The following is a 20624-nucleotide window of genomic DNA, read 5'->3' as shown; positions in this document are numbered from 1 at the left end:
TGAGCTTCTAAAAAAGCAGTTCATTTAAAATGTACTACTACATGAACATTGTTAAATCTGATCTCTCCTAAGCAGCTCTAAAAGGATGAGAGTTTGAAATTAGAATAGTATAGAAGGAGATTTTAAATTACAAATTGAAGTGCACAAATGAAGTACAGCCAGATTCATCTTCTGTTTTTTTGTTGGCTGACTGTTCACTGTGAATGTTGTGACTGTCAAAGTGCAGTTCTCCTGACGCTTATAGAGAGCTACAAAAATTGACATTCTGTAGTGGATTTGATTTAAAATGTAGGAAAAATTACTGACTTAAAAAGACAGTGAAATCTTGTATTGTATTGAAGCAGGTTGGGTTACAGAACACATTACTGAGTTGCTGTTGTTGTTGTTGTTGTTGTTGTTGTTGTGTTGTACTAATATAAATTTCCTTGCAGGTTTCCAAACATTGGGAACACCTGCTTCATGAACGCCACCCTGCAGGGTCTTTACAGTGTCCCAGACTTCTGCAGTGACATCATGACACAGGAGGTCCTCTGGAGCCTCGAGGCAGAGACCTGTCTGCTGCTGCAGAGGTGCAGTACCTGAGATATCTTCACTCCACACACCAGGCCAAAAGGAGGAGCAGCTCCCTGCTTTACTGAATGTTATTTCATGATTTCAGCAAGTAGTAAATACTCATTTCCTTCCATTTCCTTTTCTGAAGGAACATCGGAGAGCTGTACAAAACACGGCAGGGTCAGTGTGCCTCTAAAGACAAGAAGCAGCTCCTCCGCTTAATCAAGAGCAGCTTGGCTGTTTATAATGAGGAGTATCACGATCGCTCTCAGCAGGTACTAAAATGAGCCTAGCATTTGTGATTTATTGTTTAGTGTAGCATTTGTGTGCTTAACATATTTTAATGGCTCGTTGATTTCTCACAGGATGCTCACGAGTTCCTGATGCTCCTCTTCATGGGCCTGAAGATGGAAGGCGAGGCCATGGCCACATCACCAGGCTACATTTGTCCAACGGCGAAGTTTGAGTTCAAACTTCAGTGCGTTCGCACCTGCGCCAGGTAACTTCACAGCAAACTGCATTCAATACATATATGCATGTTGCTGTTTTATGCTGTTTTATCTGATTAATCACAGAACAAAACATTAAAAAACAAACTGCATTGCTTATTGTTGATGATTACAGAAGTTTTCAGTGGTCTGACTGTTAAATTTTTTTGTTTTTACAGCTGTGGAGACAAGGTCTTCCAGGAGGAGGAGCACAACAACCTCTCCCTGAACCTGTCCCCCTTCCTGGAGGACAGCCTCCGATTCTTCTTTGAGGTCAGTTTACAGAGGATCTTTTCCCTTTAAATTCATGAGGTCAACGTTTCTTACTTGGTTTCTGTGTATAGCAATGTAGTGACTGGTTTGTTCTTAGGCATCAGAGCTGGAGTGCACCTGCGAGAAGTGCCTTGGCCGCCAGGCCACCGTTACGAGGAGTTTCCTCACTCTGCCCCGGTCTGTCTGCCCACAGCCTCCAAGATGCTGTCAAGTACTCTCTGTCTTTCTGTGTTGAGGCTTTGCTCATTTTTGGTTTTCTCCATCTTTCACCAGAGTGCTGGTGCTTCACATGAAGCGTTTCTGCTACAGTGGGGGCAGATGAGAAGACTGGGAGATGCAGTCGCCATCCCTCCTGTGCTGTCTCTGACATCTTCCAGCAAAGAGCCCGTCTCACACACAGGTAAAAGACATTGTGCACTTTTAAACTTGTTGAAGCATGGCTAAGCTTACTGGAAACACCCAACTTTTGTTTCTACATTTTAAAGTTAAGCAAAGCTTTGTGGTGTGTTTGTCAGCATCAGTTGATGAGCTGGAGAGTTCAGGAGACACACAGACCTCACAGCTGGGAGCGTCTGTGGTGAGACAGTAATAGGGAAAGAGAGAGAACATGTTGAATATGTACTGTGTAGTGGAGTGGTTTAAGAACCTTATTACAACATTTACCATTTTTCTTTTTCAGAGCAACTATCATCTGTGTGGAGTCGTGTCTCACCTTGGAGAGGGCATTGACTGTGGTAAATAATGCCACATAGAAAAATGTGGATCTGGGACACGTCACACATACAACAAAAATGTCACATAATGCCTCACCCTTCACTGCATTTTCTGTGTCTCCAGGTCACTACATCTGACATCATGGAAGGCGACAGCAGAGACTGGCTCACACTGAACGACGCCAATACCTCAAAAACAGATGAGGCCACGGTCCTGGACGAGCGTCAGGACACGGCTTATATCCTGTTTTACGTCCTCGGGTAAGACTTTTGACCTCAGTGATTATGAGAAGAATCTGCCTCCCTGAGCCTTCTAGCAAACTGAGTTCTGAGTTAAAGCGTCTTCTGTCCCATCTTCCTGCAGGGGAGCAGGGGAGGGGGACCATGCATCCCTGTAGGACCCAGACTCAACAGGAGCAAATGTTGAGCCAGCTGTCCACCTATCAGCACCCATCACTTTTATTTGATTGTTTAATGTCCATGTGTTCAAGAAGATAACATTTTTCAGTCAGAAAGCCAAGGCTTTCTCTTAGTAGCTAGTCTGAAGTGAATCAAAGTGCTTTCTTGTTGCAAATTGCTTTAGCCTAAATATAAATACACTTTTTTAGGATTCCAGCAGTTCCTGGGACAGATGCAACCATGCTGACCTCTGGCACTGTTGCTGAAGAGGGTAGATTTAACAGCAGATATGTAGTTTTCACTGTCCATCTACCAATGCTCAACTGTTCTCATTAGTTCTTGTTCATCTGTCTCTCCTAAGCTCTACCTGGAGCCGTGTTCCTCTGGATCTCTGCGGAGGTATCCCTTTTTCAGCAAGAAAGGGGTTCTCATGGCATCATCTCACTCAGGGGAGACCATTGACCGGTAATTAATGCCACAGACATCAGACAGTAATATGATCTGGAACGCGTACACACAACAAAATAAAAATGCTTCTTCATTGCGTTTTCTGTGTCTCACAGGTCACTACATCAGTGACATCATGGAAGGCAACAGCAGAGACTGGCTCACACTGAACGACAAAAACAGATGAGGCCACGGTCCTGAAAGAGCGTCAGGACACGGCTTATATCCTGTTTTATGTCCTCGGGTAAGACTTTTGACCTCAGTGATTATGAGAAGTCTGCCTCCCTGAGCCTTCTAGCAAACTGAGTTCTGAGTTAAAGCGTCTTCTGTCCCATCTTCCTGCAGGGGAGCAGGGGAGGGAGACCATGCATCCCTGTAGGACCCAGACTCAACAGGAGCAAATGTCCCCGGAGCAGAGGTGAGTCTGCTGACCACTAAAAGTGCTTTACCATGTTCCCAGTCACATTCTGAGAAAGGAGAGTAAGACACTGAGGCCAGATTGCACCATCAAGGAGCCACTTTTAAATGAGATTAAATCACAGTGTGCCATTAAATTCTGTTGCAGCAAACTTTACAACTGGTTTAACTTAAAGATTATATTCAATCCTGTCTTTGAACCTCAGTTTTAGTTTTTACTCTATAAATTTATTTTATGAAATATTTGCTCTCACAAGACAAGTAGGAAAAGTATTGCACAGTGTAACATATTTGGACAGCTTTTTATTTAAATTGTTAATATGACCATTAAAATTTAGAAATTCGTCATTATGAAACCCCAGGACTTTGGATTTCAATCTGTCAGTATCCCAGCTGTTTATTCTAATACGAACATGTTCAACGTTATTTTGATTCCACTTGGAACAAAAAACTCTGAAATCTGTCTCATTTACATGTAAAGACAATTTATTGTTTTTAAGCCATGTGTCAACTTTAACACAAACAATGTTGATGATTTTTGTCCAGAAAATGTTAGTGTTAGTATGCATGTCATTTTCCTGTGTAATCTGCCTCTGAGCTGAAGCAGATTATATCAACCTGTCAGACGTCCTGTTGTCCTCTCTTTCAGATTCTTGTTGAGAGCGCCACACGGCCTCATCCTGTGTCTTCGCTCAGATGAAGATCTCCTCACCGCATCTCGCCCTCTTTTACTCCTCGCCTCATGGCACTCCTGCCACGCGGACAGGAGGAGGCAGAGGAGAACGAGAGAGGAGCCTCTCCACCTTTCTCCACTCGTCTTTCTCCACTGGGGAGAAAGAGACAGGAGAAACCAGACAGGCAAGCGCCAGGTACAATAGGATGCAGACCAATTAAGGTTGATGCATCTCATGAAATCACTCTAAACATGTTACTGGGTGTCACGGGTGACCAATAAGCCAGCTGTCCACCTATCAGCACCCATCACTTTTATTTAATTGTTTTGTGTCCATGTGCTCAAGAGGATAACATTCTTCAGTCAGAAAGCCAAGGCTTCCTCTTAGTAGCTAGTCTGAAGTGAATGAAAGTGCTTCCTTGTTGCAAAATTGCTTTAGCCTAAATATAAATACACTTTTTTAGGATTCCAGCAGTTCCTTGGACAGATGCAACCATGCTGACCTCTGGCACTGTTGCTGAAGAGGGTAGATTTAACAGCAGATATGTAGTTTTCACTGTCCATCTACCAATGCTCAACTGTTCTCATTAGTTCTTGTTCATCTGTCTCTCCTAAGCTCTACCTGGAGCCGTGTTCCTCTGGATCTCTGCGGAGGTATCCCTTTTTCAGCAAGAAAGGGGTTCTCATGGCATCATCTCACTCGGGGGAGACCATTGACCGGTAATTAATGCCACAGACATCAGACAGTAATATGATCTGGAACGCGTACACACAACAAAATAAAAATGCTTCTTCATTGCGTTTTCTGTGTCTCGCAGGTCACTACATCAGTGACATGGAAGGCAACAGCAGAGACTGGCTCACACTGAACAACGCCAATACCTCAAAACAGATGAGGCCACGGTCCTGGAAGAGCGTCAGGACACGGCTTATATCCTGTTTTACGTCCTCAGGTAAGACTTTTGACCTCAGTGATTATGAGAAGAATCTGCCTTCCTGAGCCTTCTAGCGAACTGAGTTCTGAGTTAAAGCAGAATCTTCACTTCCTATCTTCCTGCAGGGAAGGGGGCCCATGCAGCCCTGTAGGATCCAGGTTCATCAGTAGCCGTCTGCCCCAGCCAGCAAATGTCTCCTGGTGTAGAGCTGAGATCTGCTGAATGACACAACTATCAGCCCCTGGGTTCTGCATGATGCCTGCTAAAAAAAAAAAACGCAGTGTCAGAATGGTTTGCTAGACCTGGACCTCCTGGTGCTCCACATCCTCCACCTGCTCCACACAGCCAGGGGAGTTTCCAGATCAGCAGAGCTCCCTGACACTGACAGCAGGCGACGTACGAGCTGCTCACAGACCTCAGCCAGCAGCAGCAGCCTACTCAGAGCTGAGAGAGATGGAGCAGATGCTCCACACATGATGGGCCTTGCTAAAACTGCACAATACTGGGAACGACTAGCTCATCATAACACACACTGTAAATCCAGCTTTATATGTATGGCCAGTATCTGCGTCACACAGTACAATTTCCTAACTCTCCCTACAGCCAAAAACGGTGGGCTACTATCTCTAATTTACAACTGGAAATATGTCAGTTTCAGACTTTACACAGGCTGTGTATTTGTAGGGGTTTTAAATGGAGATTTCTCTGCTGATAGGATTTCTCTGCTGGCAAGAGCCTAACAGAATTTGATTTGGTTAGTGGGTGTATGACATTATGTTGGGCATACTTATTGCATTTTGATTATTTTGATTAAATAAATCAATAAATGTGAAATTACAAATAGTGTACTGGAGTTTTATTAGGAAAAAAACATCAATACATTGATATAATTATTTTAGGGAAAATAATACATATGGGCATTGCACCTTTTAAATTTAGCTCTGTGATGTAGAAGATTGTTCATTTTGTGTAGGCCTAATGTAGAAATTTTTTCTGTTGATTTATGTTCATATGTAGAATTTTTAGAATTTAAGTTTTGCTTGCTTATGTAATTTTTTCCTTTCCTTTTTTGTGACCATTTCACTTTACTAGACACTACATATGTTCCCTACCCTTGTCATTCTACATTGTCATTCTGTTAAGCTTCTTGTTTTGTTGACTTCACTTATGTTTTGGACCATTGGTTACTGAAATTCTTTGTGAAAAGTTTTGCACCTCCATTGGTTTTGTTACCCATACAATGTGTCAGATTTTCTGGATAAATATAAAACCCCTTACTTTTGCACTGTCAACCTGTTTTCCCTGTGTTTTCCTTACTTGTTCAGTGACAACATTCAGCTATTAAATTTTTGATGTTTGTGTCACAATTACTAAGGACTACAGAGTTCAAGGGGGGGCTCATAGAGCTGTGCCTGCTGCAATTAAAATGCACTTCTCACCCAGTCAAGACCAAGAAGCTTTCAAGGTATATTGTAGTATTGTAGTAATGATCTGCATGTGGAGAGTATTGCCATCAATCATGTATTAAATTCAAACATAATGTGGGGTGAAGACAAGTATTACAGACACCACATGACAAAGGACTTTAACCTTGAAATAATTAACCACAACTACAAAAACAACCACACAGGCCAGTAATATAAACAGAATGCAATTTAGTCCAATATGTCAGCTTTAAAACACATCTGACAGTCACTATTGGCTGCATACACACCGCTGATTTCATCCACAGCAGGACTTCCTCGTGTCCTGTCAGCAGATGTAAACACAAGCTGGAAGTTTTCTGGGAAGCAGATATCCATTTCCATTTAGTTCCATTGTTACATTAATTTTTGTCTCTTCAACAGCAACGCTGCAGCTAAAAAGCCTCCATCTTCCCAAGTCATCTATTCTCATATTCAGCCTTAAAATCTTGTTTTATTTCAACGAGGTAAAAAAATGCCACTGGGATAAATTAATCCTACTGCACTTTCAGGGCTTTTTCTGGGAATAAATATAGATATGTTGAAACAAAGAAGAATAAAGCACATCAAGCCACTGGGATCAAGACAATGACACTGATTCAAGTAAAATCTAGCAACAAACTGATTAGTATTGGAAATAAGTGGGATTATCTCATCCCAGAGGCAGATTAATTGTCCAGGTCACCAGTTTTTTTTTTCTTCCTACTCTGGAAAAATTCTTTCACAACTGATGAGCAAACTGCGTTTAAAGACATTTTGCAGTGTGTAACTGATCACTTTCACTGGCTGGGACGTCAACTATAGGTCTTAGGTGTGCAATACATTTTTAAAAAAAGAAAAGAAAAACATCCATTTTAAGTAATCTAATCTCATATTAAGTGTGATTGCTGCCCATTCAAACTTTAAAATTCTTACGACAAATGTGCATATTCTCATAATGATGACATGCACAGTTTATGAGTTATAAAATATATGCAAGGCAACGAAGCCTAATTCACTCCCACTGTATTTATAATACAACTATGTACAGTGGAACCCGCTTTTAAATTTCTAAATGCTGATGAAACATCCACAGTCTCACACTGAAGACGTGTATGATTTAGGAATTAGCTAAATTAGTTATGTAAGTTAAGCTCCATCCACTTCCATTGCGTTTGTAAGTCAGACACTGTATACAGAAGAAACTCTAAATGCCTAGTATGACATGTTAGTCAAATATACACACTCATAATAATAACATATAATTTGTCTTGTTAAAACGTGGGCCAGTATTAAATTAATTAGATTTGATATTTTCATTAGGCAAAACATTATGAGAATCGCGATCAGGTTAGTGCCATGTACAGACTAGCAATATTTTACCGCTGTAGTTTTTGAAACTTTGCGTGCTTGACGGCATAGGGGGCTCGAATTGTATTTTATTGTTAAACTTCTTTTGCCGAACAACAACAAAAATACAACATTATTATCTTAGTTTGCTAAATCAGTGTTGAGATATGCAGCAGCACTACCAGCGTGTTATAATTCAGTTCATTCTATCTCTCACTTCATTATCTATCTTTCGGTATGTCATGTGGTTAAAACAGCCTTCTGTGCCCGCAGTCGTCAGGGCGCCGCTGGTGTAGTGGTATCATGCAAGATTCCCATTCTTGCGACCCGGGTTCGATTCCCGGGCGGCGCACGTCTTTTCTTGTCCGGAAAAAGGCCCCCACTGCATTATGGGCATTTATATAATTGTTTTTTCACCCAGTTCAGCCAGGCAAAGGCATTTCCCTTTACGGCTGAATATAAAAATATATATTTAGATATCTTTAGATATATAACCCGATGAATAAATATATATATATTTATTATTATTATTATATTATTAAATTATTCAGTTAGTTGTCTCCTGTCTCCGCGGCTGGGTCACATGCGTTTCCCAGATGTGTCCAGCTGTTTTCTCGTTTGTACTTCTCTTGATTGGCAAAACGCGAGTGTATTTTATGCAAATTATTATTCAGCACAGTTATAACTATGGGTATTCAATCGACATGTTTGCAGTTTAAGCCATGCAGATGTGGCGGCAGATCTTTGTGTGTGTGTGTGTGTGTGTGTGTGTGTGTGTGTGTGTGTGTGTGTATGTATGTATGTACGCGCTTGTATGCTGGAGAGAGAGAGAGAGAGAGAGAGCGCTTGATTTTGGCTTCATTTCAGCGCGCAGGTTGACGCTGCTGACGCCGCTCCTCCGCCATCTTCAACTTCCCATTGTTTGCATCAGACTGAGGCTGTCTGCGGTGTGTGTGTGTGTGAGAGCGGACTCGGGCAGCAGTTCATAATAAAATACTAGATAGAGCCTTTACGTTCGCGGTCGCCCAAGTTCAGCATAAGCTATTTGTATGTCAAGGGATTAAACTCTTCTCAGGACGCGACCACTGAACCATGATGATGGACGACGATCAACCCAAAACCTTGTGAGTAGCAGCGGCCCCGTCTAGCTCCTGAGGCTGGAGGGCTCCGTGTAACTAACGTTAGCTACCGCGCGACCCAAAGGCTAGCAGTATTTCCACGCTGTTGAAACAAACAAAAACCATTAAACGTAGCTACTTTAACAAAATGTCGACAGTGTGTCTACGCTGCCATTGCACATGAACGACAGCGGACTTCCAAAATGTAATTTGGAGATAGTAGTTTTTCGACATGTACGTGTTCCGTAATGTCTGTTTTAGCCGTGTAAATAGACGGCACCGGAGCTCATCTGAAAATGAAACGATAGCGAGCGTTAGCTTAAACTGCAAACGCAGTTAACGGGCTGTTCGTTTCAAAATACACAAATTTGTCGAATAATACACCCACAGAGTTTGACATTATTTAATTATTAGTGGATAGCCATGAGACCGTTCGCGGATTGAACATGTCATTTTATTAGCTAGCTTGCCAAACCGCTTAGCATGAGGCCCGTTTGAATGCGTTTCTCCACCGGCTAGCGTTGTCGTTAGCTAGCTGGCAGACAAGCCACGTCAACGCTCAGAGAGACAGGCCGAGACGGCTCTAATAAGACGCTCACCACCCTTTATCTGTCTGTGTAAAGTGTAGGCGGCTCCTTTTCACATTTTAGTTACTGTCGTTTTTGTTTTTTTGTGGATTTAATGACTTGTTTTTGTCCAAGTTGGAAGGTTAGGTTGTAGCTAGCTCGGTTATCTAGCCTTTGTTTGCATGCTACTTCCTGTTTCACAAAGACTTCATCCCTCCATCTCTTTCCCCTTGTCTGCAGGTATGTGGGGAACCTGTCCAGGGATGTCACTGAGCCCCTCATTCTGCAGGTTTTCACACAGATTGGACCCTGCAAGAGCTGTAAAATGATAGTTGATGTGAGTGTTATCCATAATGGTGTTAGATACTGTGGATTTTTTTTTTTTTTTTTTTTTTTTTTTTTTTGGTCTACAGGAACTGACTAAACTCATCAGCACTGGCCTGAGGGAGAGATCTGTATTTGTATGAGCATATTTGATTAGTAAGGTGGACCGATGATACTGACATAAAATTAGAACCCCCCCCCCCCCCCCCCCCCCCCCCCCCCCCCCCACAACCATCCATAAGTAGTTTTAAATTATCCATATTTTACAATAGCCCTGTGATTAAAAATAGCAGTACTGTGGAAACACTTCTTTTGTTGGAATTTGGTTTGGGTGTTAAGACTGGCTTGTCATCATTTGCCCAGTAAAGGTAACATTTTGTGGCCAACTTAGGAATCAAATGCGAAGACATTTAATCACTGATGTTTGTGCAACTGCAGATGAAAACGTTAATCCACAGATGTACGGATGCTGATTTTCTTCTCCCAGTCCGTAATACTGGGCCCAACACTCCTATACTTCTGTACTCCAGGCAGGCGCTTGTCATCTGGAGTGATGTTACCTTTGCTGTGAACTTAATATCAGTCTTGTTTTCCCGTTGACAGACGGCTGGAAATGATCCATACTGCTTTGTCGAGTTCTATGAACACAGGCATGCTGCTGCCTCATTGGCAGCCATGAAACGGACGGAAAATAATGGGTAAGGTAAGCTATCGTATCTACAGGGTGAGTGGGGACGGGTGGGCTTTGGGTTGTGAAAGTTTTATTTGATGTTCCCCTTAGTAAATTAGACAGACACTATATATTATAACTAATCCCATGCCAAGAAATGATTTTAATAGTGAACCGAATATTATCACATTTGCCATTGAGGAAAGATCTTTGTTTTCTAATGCAATCAAATAGTTCAAGAACTTAAACTCTAATTTCGTGATCTTCAGATCAGAGGAGTGATCCAGTTCACATCAAAAACAGCATCTTCAAAACAAGTGAAATTATGTCATTTTGGCGTTTTTTCATTTGTTTTAAGAATTTTTAAGAATAACAAGATTCAGTGCAGAGTTTCATTACTCGTCTATATCCTTAAACTGGTTGCAGTTGCAGCCTACCTTCGCTACAATATGTTAGCCTTTACAGTTAATTAGGGACAATTTAATAAAATATAGGGAAACCTATTTGATTTGTTAGATTGTCAGGTTTAAGTAACAAGTACCCATAATGGAGGTCCTTCCCAGCACGCTCCCATTATGTGTAACAGGCAGATTTTTTTTTATTTTGTAGCGTCACACCAGTTGAAGGCAGTAGTGTGTACTGTGAATGATGTAAACATACCCCACCTGGCCTGTCCTCTCTCTGCCCCTCTTCACAGGAGGTCAAAGTCAACTGGGCCACAACGCCAACCAGCCAGAAAAAAGACACAAGTAGTAAGTCTATTTTCTTATCATTGGCATTTTTTGACGGAATCCCTTCACCGATTTGAAAAGTTGCATACATTTATGAATACACAGGATATAATGTTACTGTTCCTTGTGCCATAATTCAGGGTGAGCCTTCCTATAGAGTTTCACTGAATGCTAAAATACTACACAAATGAGTACCACATGACATTGGGCTATCCCATCATAAAGCTACAGGATCCTGTACAGTAAATATAGTAATTTTTAGGACTTGAGAAAATTACAGATCACAAGTTTTGGAAAAATTTGTTGCTCTTGTTATGAGAATACATTACACATGGTAATGTAGTGGTATGTGTACTGTCGGTCCACACACCACACTATCTGCTATTGTGAGATATAATCTTTGTTATTATGTGTTATAGTTATGATCACAGTCCTATTGTCTGTCAACAAGTAACAGTCACTGACAACATTTTAAATTCAGTTCAGAAATCAGCGTCTTGGAAAAGTAAGGAATTTTGTAATGGAAACTGTGTAGTAACCTGTTTGGGTAGAATATGTGTCACATCAAACACGTCTTAACTGTGTTTTTCTGCAGATCACTTCCATGTCTTTGTCGGAGACCTCAGCCCAGAAATACCACAGAAGACGTCAAAGCTGCCTTCGGTCCATTTGGCAGGATATCGTAAGTATCACGCTAATATTTATGACAAACATTATGAATGAAGGACAGATACTGGGAAATGAAGCTGGCATGTGATGTCAGGATGAGGAGGCAGCAGTGTGTTCAGGGAACTTAGCAGCAAGGAACTCCAACACAATATTTTGTTTAAAATCTAGAAAAAAAAAACACTTACCTGTTTAGCAGCATAATTGTCCAGCTAGACAAAAATGTTAAACAGTTCATGTGAATTGTTCATACATAATTCTAGGTGTTCAGATGTTAAGTATTTGTTTTTTGTCCTTTAATTTCACTTTTCTAGCAAATTTTATGCTAGGTCCCTTCAGTACATCTACTTTTGTCACGTTAAGAAGACGTTTAAATCCAGTTTAATGGGGTTCAAAGGAAACAAACTATATCCTTCCACATCCTGAATCATTGAAGTGCTGTTATAAATTGATTACATGTTGATGTGATCCCGTCGTGGTGCGTGTTTCTGATGTGCTCCCAACGACACATTTGTCCACAGGGATGCCCGTGTTGTGAAAGATATGGCTACAGGGAAATCTAAAGGCTATGGCTTTGTGTCTTTCTTCAACAAGTGGGTGAGTAGTAGGACTGGGCAGTAAATCGGCTAATTCGAATTCATTTTAATAATGCAAAACGGTCCGAATCGTGAAACTGAGAGGTGTGTTGTAATCTCATACACTCATGATCATGCCCACAAAGATTCCATCAGTTAGCAGTAGGCAGTGAAAAGCAAGAGAAGTCTAGAGTTTTTTTTTTGCTGTATAGCCCAGCCCCAGTGTAGTCAAGAAATGCTTCCAATGTTGCACAGTTACTGTCGATGCCCCTTCATCCTTCAGCGCTGCTGCTGTTGGTGGGATTCTGCTGCGCTACCATTTTTGTAAAACATGCTCTAAAAAAATAGACATTCTATCGAGAAAAAATAAGAAGGTAAGGTAAGGTAACTTTATTTATACCCGGAGGTAGATTTGGGTTGCAGCCAGTGAGAAGCCCCCCCAGACAAGAAAGTAACATGTTTGATGTAGTGATGGGCATTTTAATTATTTTTATATGCTTTGCTTTGTAATGTCACTCATGTGCACCTAAACATTTCAGTGTCTGGGGGTTTGTCATTGGAGGTCCTGAATTATTTAATGTGTGGCATGATGGGATGACCCAGTTCTTGCTGTGTTGCAGGATGCAGAGAACGCCATTCAGCAGATGGGGGGTCAGTGGTTAGGAGGCAGACAGATCCGAACTAACTGGGCCACAAGAAAGCCCCCTGCCCCAAAGACCACCTATGAAAGTGTGTGGAGATTCATCTACTTTCATACTGGATTTTCAGCTCTGCGAGTGGTTAGATTAATGTGTTAAGTGCCGTGTGTTCATATTTGTTTTTTGTCAGATAACTCCAAGCACCTATCCTTTGATGAAGTAGTGAACCAGTCCAGCCCCAGTAACTGCACCGTGTACTGTGGTGGAGTCAGCACAGGACTGACAGGTCAGGACACTACTACCACTGCTGCTGCTACTATCAACACTGACACTGATTTATAATGTTCATTATTGAAATATTTGTCATTTCATAAGTGTTTACAAATCAGAATCAGAATACTTTATTGATCCCCAGGGGGAACAAATAAAAAACAATGAACACTTTAACTTATCATTAACAAAGATTCCAAAAAATACAGCAGTCAGACATAATTAATTTCATTCAAAGTAAATATATATAAGTTTCATTTAAGGAGCGGTTCCCAAGAAATTACTGATTTCTCTAATTTGGTTTCCTCAGGCAGGCCACTCCAAACACTTGTGGCCAGTAATAGTGAAATAGATAGTGGCCTTAGATTTAAGCCTCTAAGTGATCCAGCTCTGTATTTTTTTTTTTTTTTGTAATGACACACCTACCCGCATGGAAACATAAGGATGTCTAATGTTCCCTTTTTCATGTGGCCTCCAGAACAACTGATGAGACAGACCTTCTCCCCGTTTGGACAAATCATGGAAATCAGAGTTTTCCCAGACAAAGGCTACTCTTTCGTGAGGTATGAACATGAGTTCTGGCTGATTCATTATTGCCTGTCAAACCTTTTTTCCCCAAACCAAAGTAGAATGTGTTGTTATTTTATTTATTTTTTAATGACATGCTCTGTGTAAATTTTATCAAAAAGTATTTGGTTTCTGGTAGCAGGGGTCATTTAGGTACAAAAGCTACATCCTGTCCCAAAAATGTACTGCATGCTAATAGTAAACAGTATTTACTGGGCACTGGCCATCATAGTGTACTGTTTTGGCAATTAGTTTATTAATTCAATGCACTGCACTTTTATGTAACTAACTGGGCATTATGCAAAGCATCTAAAAAAAAAAAAAAAAGTAGCAAATACAACATGTATCTCAACCTAATTTTTGATTTTTCTGAACTTCTCTTGTTACCATTGCCCCTGTAGAACATAGTCAATTGTGTTTTTATTTTACATTTTTGAGCTTTGAGTAGCTCCTCCCCTCTGCTACTTGCTGCATTACGGGATAGTAGTTAAAATCAAGTATGCTTCTTGACATTTTTGAGTAGAGTGCATTTTCATACTACACATTCAAAATGTGTTTATTTTGAGAATGTAATATGCTTTTGGGACATTGTGCTGCCAGGCTTACTACCAGCATCAGTTTAGTGTCTGTAGTTTAAAAATGATATTTGGATGCTTACATTATATATTTAATATTCATTTTTAAAACCTTTATCAGTTAGCCCACACAATGAATTGTTGCCTTGTTGCAGTTTTTTAGAGTCAGAGTGCATTTCCAGCAACGGGGAGGTCATTATTGCTGAAGGAATATAAAGGAAATAAGGCTCATGTACCTAAACGTTTCCTCAGTCTCTCCCTCTATCTGTGTCCAGGTTTAACTCCCATGAGTCAGCAGCTCATGCCATTGTGTCAGTGAATGGCACCTCACTAGAGGGCCACATAGTCAAATGTTACTGGGGCAAGGAGACGCCAGACATGATGAACCCCATGCAGCAGATGCCCATGCCGCAGGTAAAAACAGACACTCTTCAGTTAACAGTCGCTGTCTGCTTCAACCACATCTCTACTTGTAGGGTTAAATAAGTGTATCCACCTGCAGCATCGGGACACCCCCCCCTGGCATTGAACCCCTAATGCAAAACGTGCCAAAATCATGTTGTACCTGTTGAAATACATGGGCAGATGGCTGTCAAAGTAGTCAACAGTAATGAAAATTCCTGGTGCTGTTGGAGAATTTCACAATTTCATACAGAAGAGAGCGCTTCCTGAATGACGTTTATGCATTTTCAGGGGATTTATGTGAAGAAGAAGAAAAAAAAGATGTCATTTGGAGCCGAACATCTGCTACTTCTGTTTGGGCAGTTTGGCTTGTTGGTTTTACACAGGAGGTTTTTGTGTCTTTTTCACCTTCCTCCCTTTGAAGACAATAGCCATTGTTTTCAGTGACTGGATGCTTTCCATTCCCCATCAGTATCTTCTCTAGCCCCAATTCAACTTTCAGGACAACCTTCAGGTTTTTATTCTTGAACAAGGATGAAAAATAATACCAACCAGCTGCCAAATGCTGGGGAATGTTGGCTTGTGGGAGTTGATCTACCAGCCACTTTGGCAGGTAATCAGCTATTATTTGGATTAGGGGTTGGAGCATGTTGGCATTTACACAACACTCAAACATTAAACTTGTAGTAAAAAATTGTAAATGAAGCCTTTAAAAATCAAAAACCATCCTAATAAACATCTACAAGTCCTTTCAACTTTGAGGTACAAGATGCCTTGCAGGAAGACAATAGCCAACACTGTTGTGGTGCGTCAGGCTGTTTAATCACCGCTTGATATCAAACTAGAGAACAGGGCCATCTTCTCCCACCATCATGTCCCGTTCTCTCCCCTGAGACAAAATCATTCTGAAGTGTATAGTTCTCTAACCAAACTCTGTGCAGCTCAAATTCTACATTTAGTCCAACCGGTGAGATCTGGTCGGGCTCTGTGCTGCAGGCAGGGGCACGTGTGACACAGCAGTTACGTGCTACCAGATTGTTTGTCTGTTGTGTGTAATAAAATGAAATGGATACAGAGAGAATGAGAAAAAAATAGACTCAGGGCGCTTTCAGAGAGATGTTTTCATATCCTTAATTTTCAGCTATATATGAGGCAGGCCCCGAATACAGGCCAGTTGTTTTTTGTGATTAAAAGAAATAGAAGGCCGGGCTGCTGCTGAACTTCCATAATGGCTCACATAAGTGAGCACTTATCCAATGTTTTTGACTGAGATGTCTTTGTGTTGATCAGAGTTGGGAAATGAAGTTGGTAATTTATTGAATTTATGGGTGGAATTTATTTGTTATTTAAGGATTGAATGTCTGAATTTTGGGCCACATCAATTAATGTAACTTAGCTTCCTGCTTGGGCTCCAACATGTGGAATGGGTTTTGAACAGTCGTTCAACCCTGAAAGTCACATTATCTTGTAGATTTCTAACTAATTCACCCACGTAAGGACAAAGGGGAGGGTATAACTGAACACAATGAGTCTCCCCTCAGTCATACACAGTTGACTATAAACTTGTGCTCTGTTCTCGCATCCAGCAGAACAAGATGGGCTTTGCTGCGGCCCAGCCCTACGGCCAGTGGGGTCAGTGGTACGGCAATGGGCCCCAGATTGGCCAGTATGTCCCCAACGGCTGGCAGGTCCCCACCTATGGCGTCTACGGCCAGGCCTGGAATCAGCAGGGCTTCAAGTAAGTAGCACGGTGCGCAAGGCCTCCCTTCCTCCGCCTCCTACTCATCCAGCACCGCCCAGGGTCCCCCCTCCAAGACCGGGGAAGGGAGTGCCAGCTCTGGCCACAGGAGGGAGCCATGAACACCCCCCCCACTAACCCCCACCTCTTGCCCGCTTGTGAGCCCTTCACCATGTTCAGCTTGTGAAGACTGACACAAAAGCACACAAAAAATAATAATTTTTACTTTATCACTGTGTTTCCCCCTCACTGGTAAAGAATCAGATATTTGAAGGTTCCATTCCAAAATGGCAAATGTCCATTTTTGTCACTGAATTTTAGGCATTCAGTAGTTAAAAAGTACACAATTCCAAAACGTCACATTTGGTAAGAAACAGGCTTAAATTAGCTGATAATTTGTTGTTGTTGTTTTTTTTTTTTTTTTTTTTTTTTTTTTTAACCTCCAAATGGTTTTTACAAAGTAATTTCTGATGTTACAATAAGATGTATCTTTTTTGTGTGTCAAATGATGGATATGTCTCATTTCAGAACAAAAAATTTAAGTTGTCAGTTTTTATTGAGACACAGTTTGTTGATGGAGAACGGCTTCCCCAGGTTTAAGATTCTCTGTTGTATACAAGGACTGTCTTCATTTTCTGTGTCCACATTCATGTCATAGCTTTTTACATCAAATAATTTACCATTTTGATTTTGTTTTTACAACATTACCTGAAAATTTGCTCTGTGAATGTTGGTAGCCATGTGAAATATCATTTGTAGACTGTTTTTCAGATTTTATTTTTGTTTAGGACAGTGTATGTGCAATGAGTTTTTGTGCGCCTTAAACAAAATAAATGAAAGGCCATATATTGACAGTGCAAAATTCCTGGTGACACGGCTGTAGAACTAGGTTATGTACGAAGGTGTAAGGTAAATGTAATTAAAAGCAGTGATAGTGTGTTTTGATTGTCTCCTGTAAATGCGTTATGCCTAAGAGAAGAGAGGCCAGGCCTCTTTTGACTTGAAATCTGAAGAGAAACTCTATCCTGTATAAGCTGTCCATCTTCACTTTTTCACATAAATACTGGTAAAACACAGATTACTTTATGTGAATTTTGTGGCCAAATGCAGAAACGTTGTACGAGGAATTAAGATAACCTACATTGTTGCACTATATAATGTAGCTTATCTTATTTAGGCTTGACTATGAACGCTGTTGTATGTTCAGCAGTTGGGAGGGTGGTAGAATGGATTATAGAGGTCACTCTGCTTAGCCTGTATGCTCTTTGTCTGCTTGCTGACTCATGTTTAGTCAAATTACATTTCCCTTTGGCCCTTCCAAAATGCCCTCCACTTTTTTCACCAAGCCTGTTTTTTTTTTTTTTTTTTTTTTTTTTTTTTTTGCTAGCTTCATTTTCACCTAGCCTGCCTTATCCTCACAATCTCTGATAACTCTGTTTGCCTTCTGATTCTCATTCTAGCCTGTCCAGAGTCTAGTAGCTCTAATATGTGCCCTCCCCCTGGCTCCCTGTCGCCTTGTCTCTTCTAACCTGCTGGCATTTTGTCTTTCTGTCTCTCTCTCTCTCTCTTTCCCTCGATTTTGCAGTCACTTACCGGCCAGTGCTGGGTGGACTGGCGTGAGCGCCATCAGTAACGGTGGGGTTATGGAGCCTACGCAGGGATTGAATGGGAGTATGCTAGCCAACCAGCCCGGTATGGGAGCCGCAGGATACCCCACACACTGATAAGGGGGTGGGGTGGGAGATTTGTCAACCGTCAGCCTTTTAATGGCTGTAAGGTGCCCCGCGGGGCTGTGTAACACCGCCTCCATTTGCGGCAGGACTAAGACTTTTACTGGGACGTGGAACCTAATGGGGAGGTTGACATCGATAGAAGATGTAAATGGGATTTCATGGGGGGTTGAGGTAAGGGGAGCCAGGGAGGAGCAATTTGACCCACACAGGTATTTACACCCTTTGTGGTAGGCAAGACTGGCCACGAACCAGTGCTCTTACCATTTTTAAGTTAACTGTAAATGAATATAAAACTGTAAAGGAGAAACTTTTGGATTTGCGCTTTTTTTTTTTTTTTTTTTTTTTTTTTTTTGGTTTACATTTGACTCAAATAGCTTCCATTTTCACATCTCCCCTCTTGGACACTCAACGAGGGGTTGTCGTTTTTTAAAGATGAGAAACTGTTTCAGTCTGAATCATGTGCTAAGTTATGAATCTTAGTTATTGTTTGAGGAATGGAAATCAGTTTAATTTTTTCTCATTTTCTCTTGGATTAAAACCAATTGCAGGGATTGTTGCCACTGCTGTTTCTCTGTAAGGGCAGATAAATATTGCACAGTTTTTCCTCTCTTGTACTTGGACGAATTTGATTACCAAGAGTGTTTTTCTTTTTGCATTCCATTTCTCCTTCACATCTTTCGGACAGCCTCAAATCTTTTCTCCACGTGTAAATAACCATGCATTCATTTGAAACAATGTAAGTAAAATGCTACTGTTAACTGTGGGTGCTTGCTTTCTTTATTTTTTTTTTTTTGTTTTGATAACTCAACAGTTAACTCCAACATTGTACGTAGCAGAGTGGCACTATCAAATGTGACACTGGCACAGTGCAACACGTGATTCTTCCATGCAGGGACAAGACAGCATTGCCATGCAGTGCAAACTTAAAAGTTAACACAGTTCCAGATGTTAAAGGGTGAACATGTATGACACTTCTGATGGTTTTTTTTTTTTTTTTTTAAATATATATTGAAACGCCAGTATTTTGTATCACAGACCTGAGTGGATTCAAACTTTACACTGTTGCCCTTTTTGCCAGAGTAATGGGGAGGCCTACATAATTGTTGCCTTATAGAGCTGGTTTCTTTTAGCTGACATGATCACTCTTTTAATTAGGCAGTGCCTACGGACATTTTCAGACCCTTTTGTTTAGAAAGGTGTTAGCCCTGAGAATTGATAATGACTCTGCTACTGTAATCAATGTTTTCTTGCTTTGTCCAATTAAAATGCTGATGCGCATAAACCACACTGTTGTTGTTTTTATTTTCAGACAGGGGATGGGATTGGGGTTAATCTAGGACACACCCGATGATAGAACAGTCCCAGAATGTCATTGTCACTTTAAGGAAATGATGATAGATCACACCCCAAAATTCAAGCATTTTGAAATGCTATATAGAGGGTAAAAAATTAGTGTTTAATTAATAAAACTGCAGTTTTTGAGGAAGGGTCTTTAAGTTGCATACCAGTCAGAGTCTGGCTGAGAATTGTGTTTTATTATTTGATCGAAGTTATAGAGCAGAAAGTAGAAACTTTAATTGTTCAGTCTTAATGAGAAAGAATATTTTATGCAGTCTTTGGCTCGCTGTTATTTTATACATGGTGATATTTGTTGCTGAGGAACGGTCTTCAGCTATGGACTCAGCCTGAGCCAAGAATTTAACCTTTAAGAGTATAGGAATTGAAAAATAAAAATGCTATGTAATGTACCACTGTCCTTGCACTTTGCCAGATGTTTCAACCACCAAAGGTGAATATGAGTTCAGGTAAGTTCAGCTCCTGCACATGTCTGCAAAGTCTGGGAAAACACTGAAGTTGAATATCTACCTTACAATGTTTGCTAACTTCACAAAACATCTGGTAACGGAAGATAACACGAGAAAGTGTTTACACATTTTGTAAGCCCACTGTCATTTCTCATATTGTACTATTTGTGTCGTAAAGAACCCTGAGCCAAGTTGAACTGCAGCCAAAATCTTCAAAATGCAGCCAAAACACTAAGGCAACAGGAGAAGAATGAAGGGCAATGGTAATGGAAAATCTGTGAGAACCTTGAAAAAACAGAAAAATGCAACAAGTTCTGACGGGGTTAATTTATCAGACATCTGTAGGGACTTGAAATTGTTTCATCTTGGGTTAAGCATACCCATGGGGGCTTTTTGAAAAATAGGATTACCCTGTTTGCAAGTAACTGAAAAATAATTAAGTTTAAATTCAAAATGTAATGTCCCATACATGAAATTTGATTACACACACTAAAACACAATAAAACCTGTTTATACAAATGATAACCACTGTAAAAAACAAAAACTTATAAACTGGC

General features: G+C 40.8%; 2 protein-coding genes, 1 long non-coding RNA gene and 1 other non-coding gene across 4 annotated transcripts in view; all 4 read left to right on the top strand.

Moving 5' to 3' along the window:
* LOC115364671 (ubiquitin carboxyl-terminal hydrolase 29-like) overlaps positions 1-1055 on the top strand; it is a 1382-nt gene extending 327 nt beyond the window's left edge. Inside the window, exons 2-4 of the mRNA XM_030059207.1 lie at positions 432-569; positions 701-827; positions 918-1055. Coding sequence (XP_029915067.1) covers positions 432-569; positions 701-827; positions 918-1055 — 403 coding nt within the window. The remainder of the gene's footprint in view (positions 1-431; positions 570-700; positions 828-917) is intronic.
* A 197-nt stretch (positions 1056-1252) lies between these two features.
* On the top strand, positions 1253-1628 carry LOC115365099 (uncharacterized). The gene is made up of 3 exons (XR_003928750.1): positions 1253-1313; positions 1411-1490; positions 1587-1628. It is a non-coding gene; the product is annotated as an uncharacterized LOC115365099 (long non-coding RNA).
* A 6342-nt stretch (positions 1629-7970) lies between these two features.
* trnag-ccc (transfer RNA glycine (anticodon CCC)) lies at positions 7971-8041 on the top strand. Its single transcript has one exon. It is a non-coding gene; the product is annotated as a tRNA-Gly (tRNA).
* Positions 8042-8562: 521 nt separating this feature from the next.
* On the top strand, positions 8563-19549 carry LOC115365230 (nucleolysin TIA-1-like). The gene is given in 14 exon segments (XM_030060125.1): positions 8563-8813; positions 9614-9710; positions 10301-10375; positions 10377-10400; positions 11065-11119; positions 11694-11729; positions 11732-11780; positions 12286-12361; positions 12960-13068; positions 13168-13263; positions 13726-13810; positions 14665-14803; positions 16378-16529; positions 18115-19549. Coding segments are annotated over 14 exon segments (1164 nt in total). The 5' UTR covers positions 8563-8781; the 3' UTR covers positions 18254-19549.
* The last annotated feature ends 1075 nt before the right edge of the window (positions 19550-20624 follow it).

Source organism: Myripristis murdjan, chromosome 9 (assembly GCF_902150065.1).
Source record: "Myripristis murdjan chromosome 9, fMyrMur1.1, whole genome shotgun sequence".
Taxonomy (NCBI): Eukaryota; Metazoa; Chordata; class Actinopteri; order Holocentriformes; family Holocentridae; genus Myripristis; species Myripristis murdjan.
The sequence above is the reverse complement of the archived record's forward strand: the minus strand, read 5'-3'. Positions and strand labels throughout refer to the sequence as shown.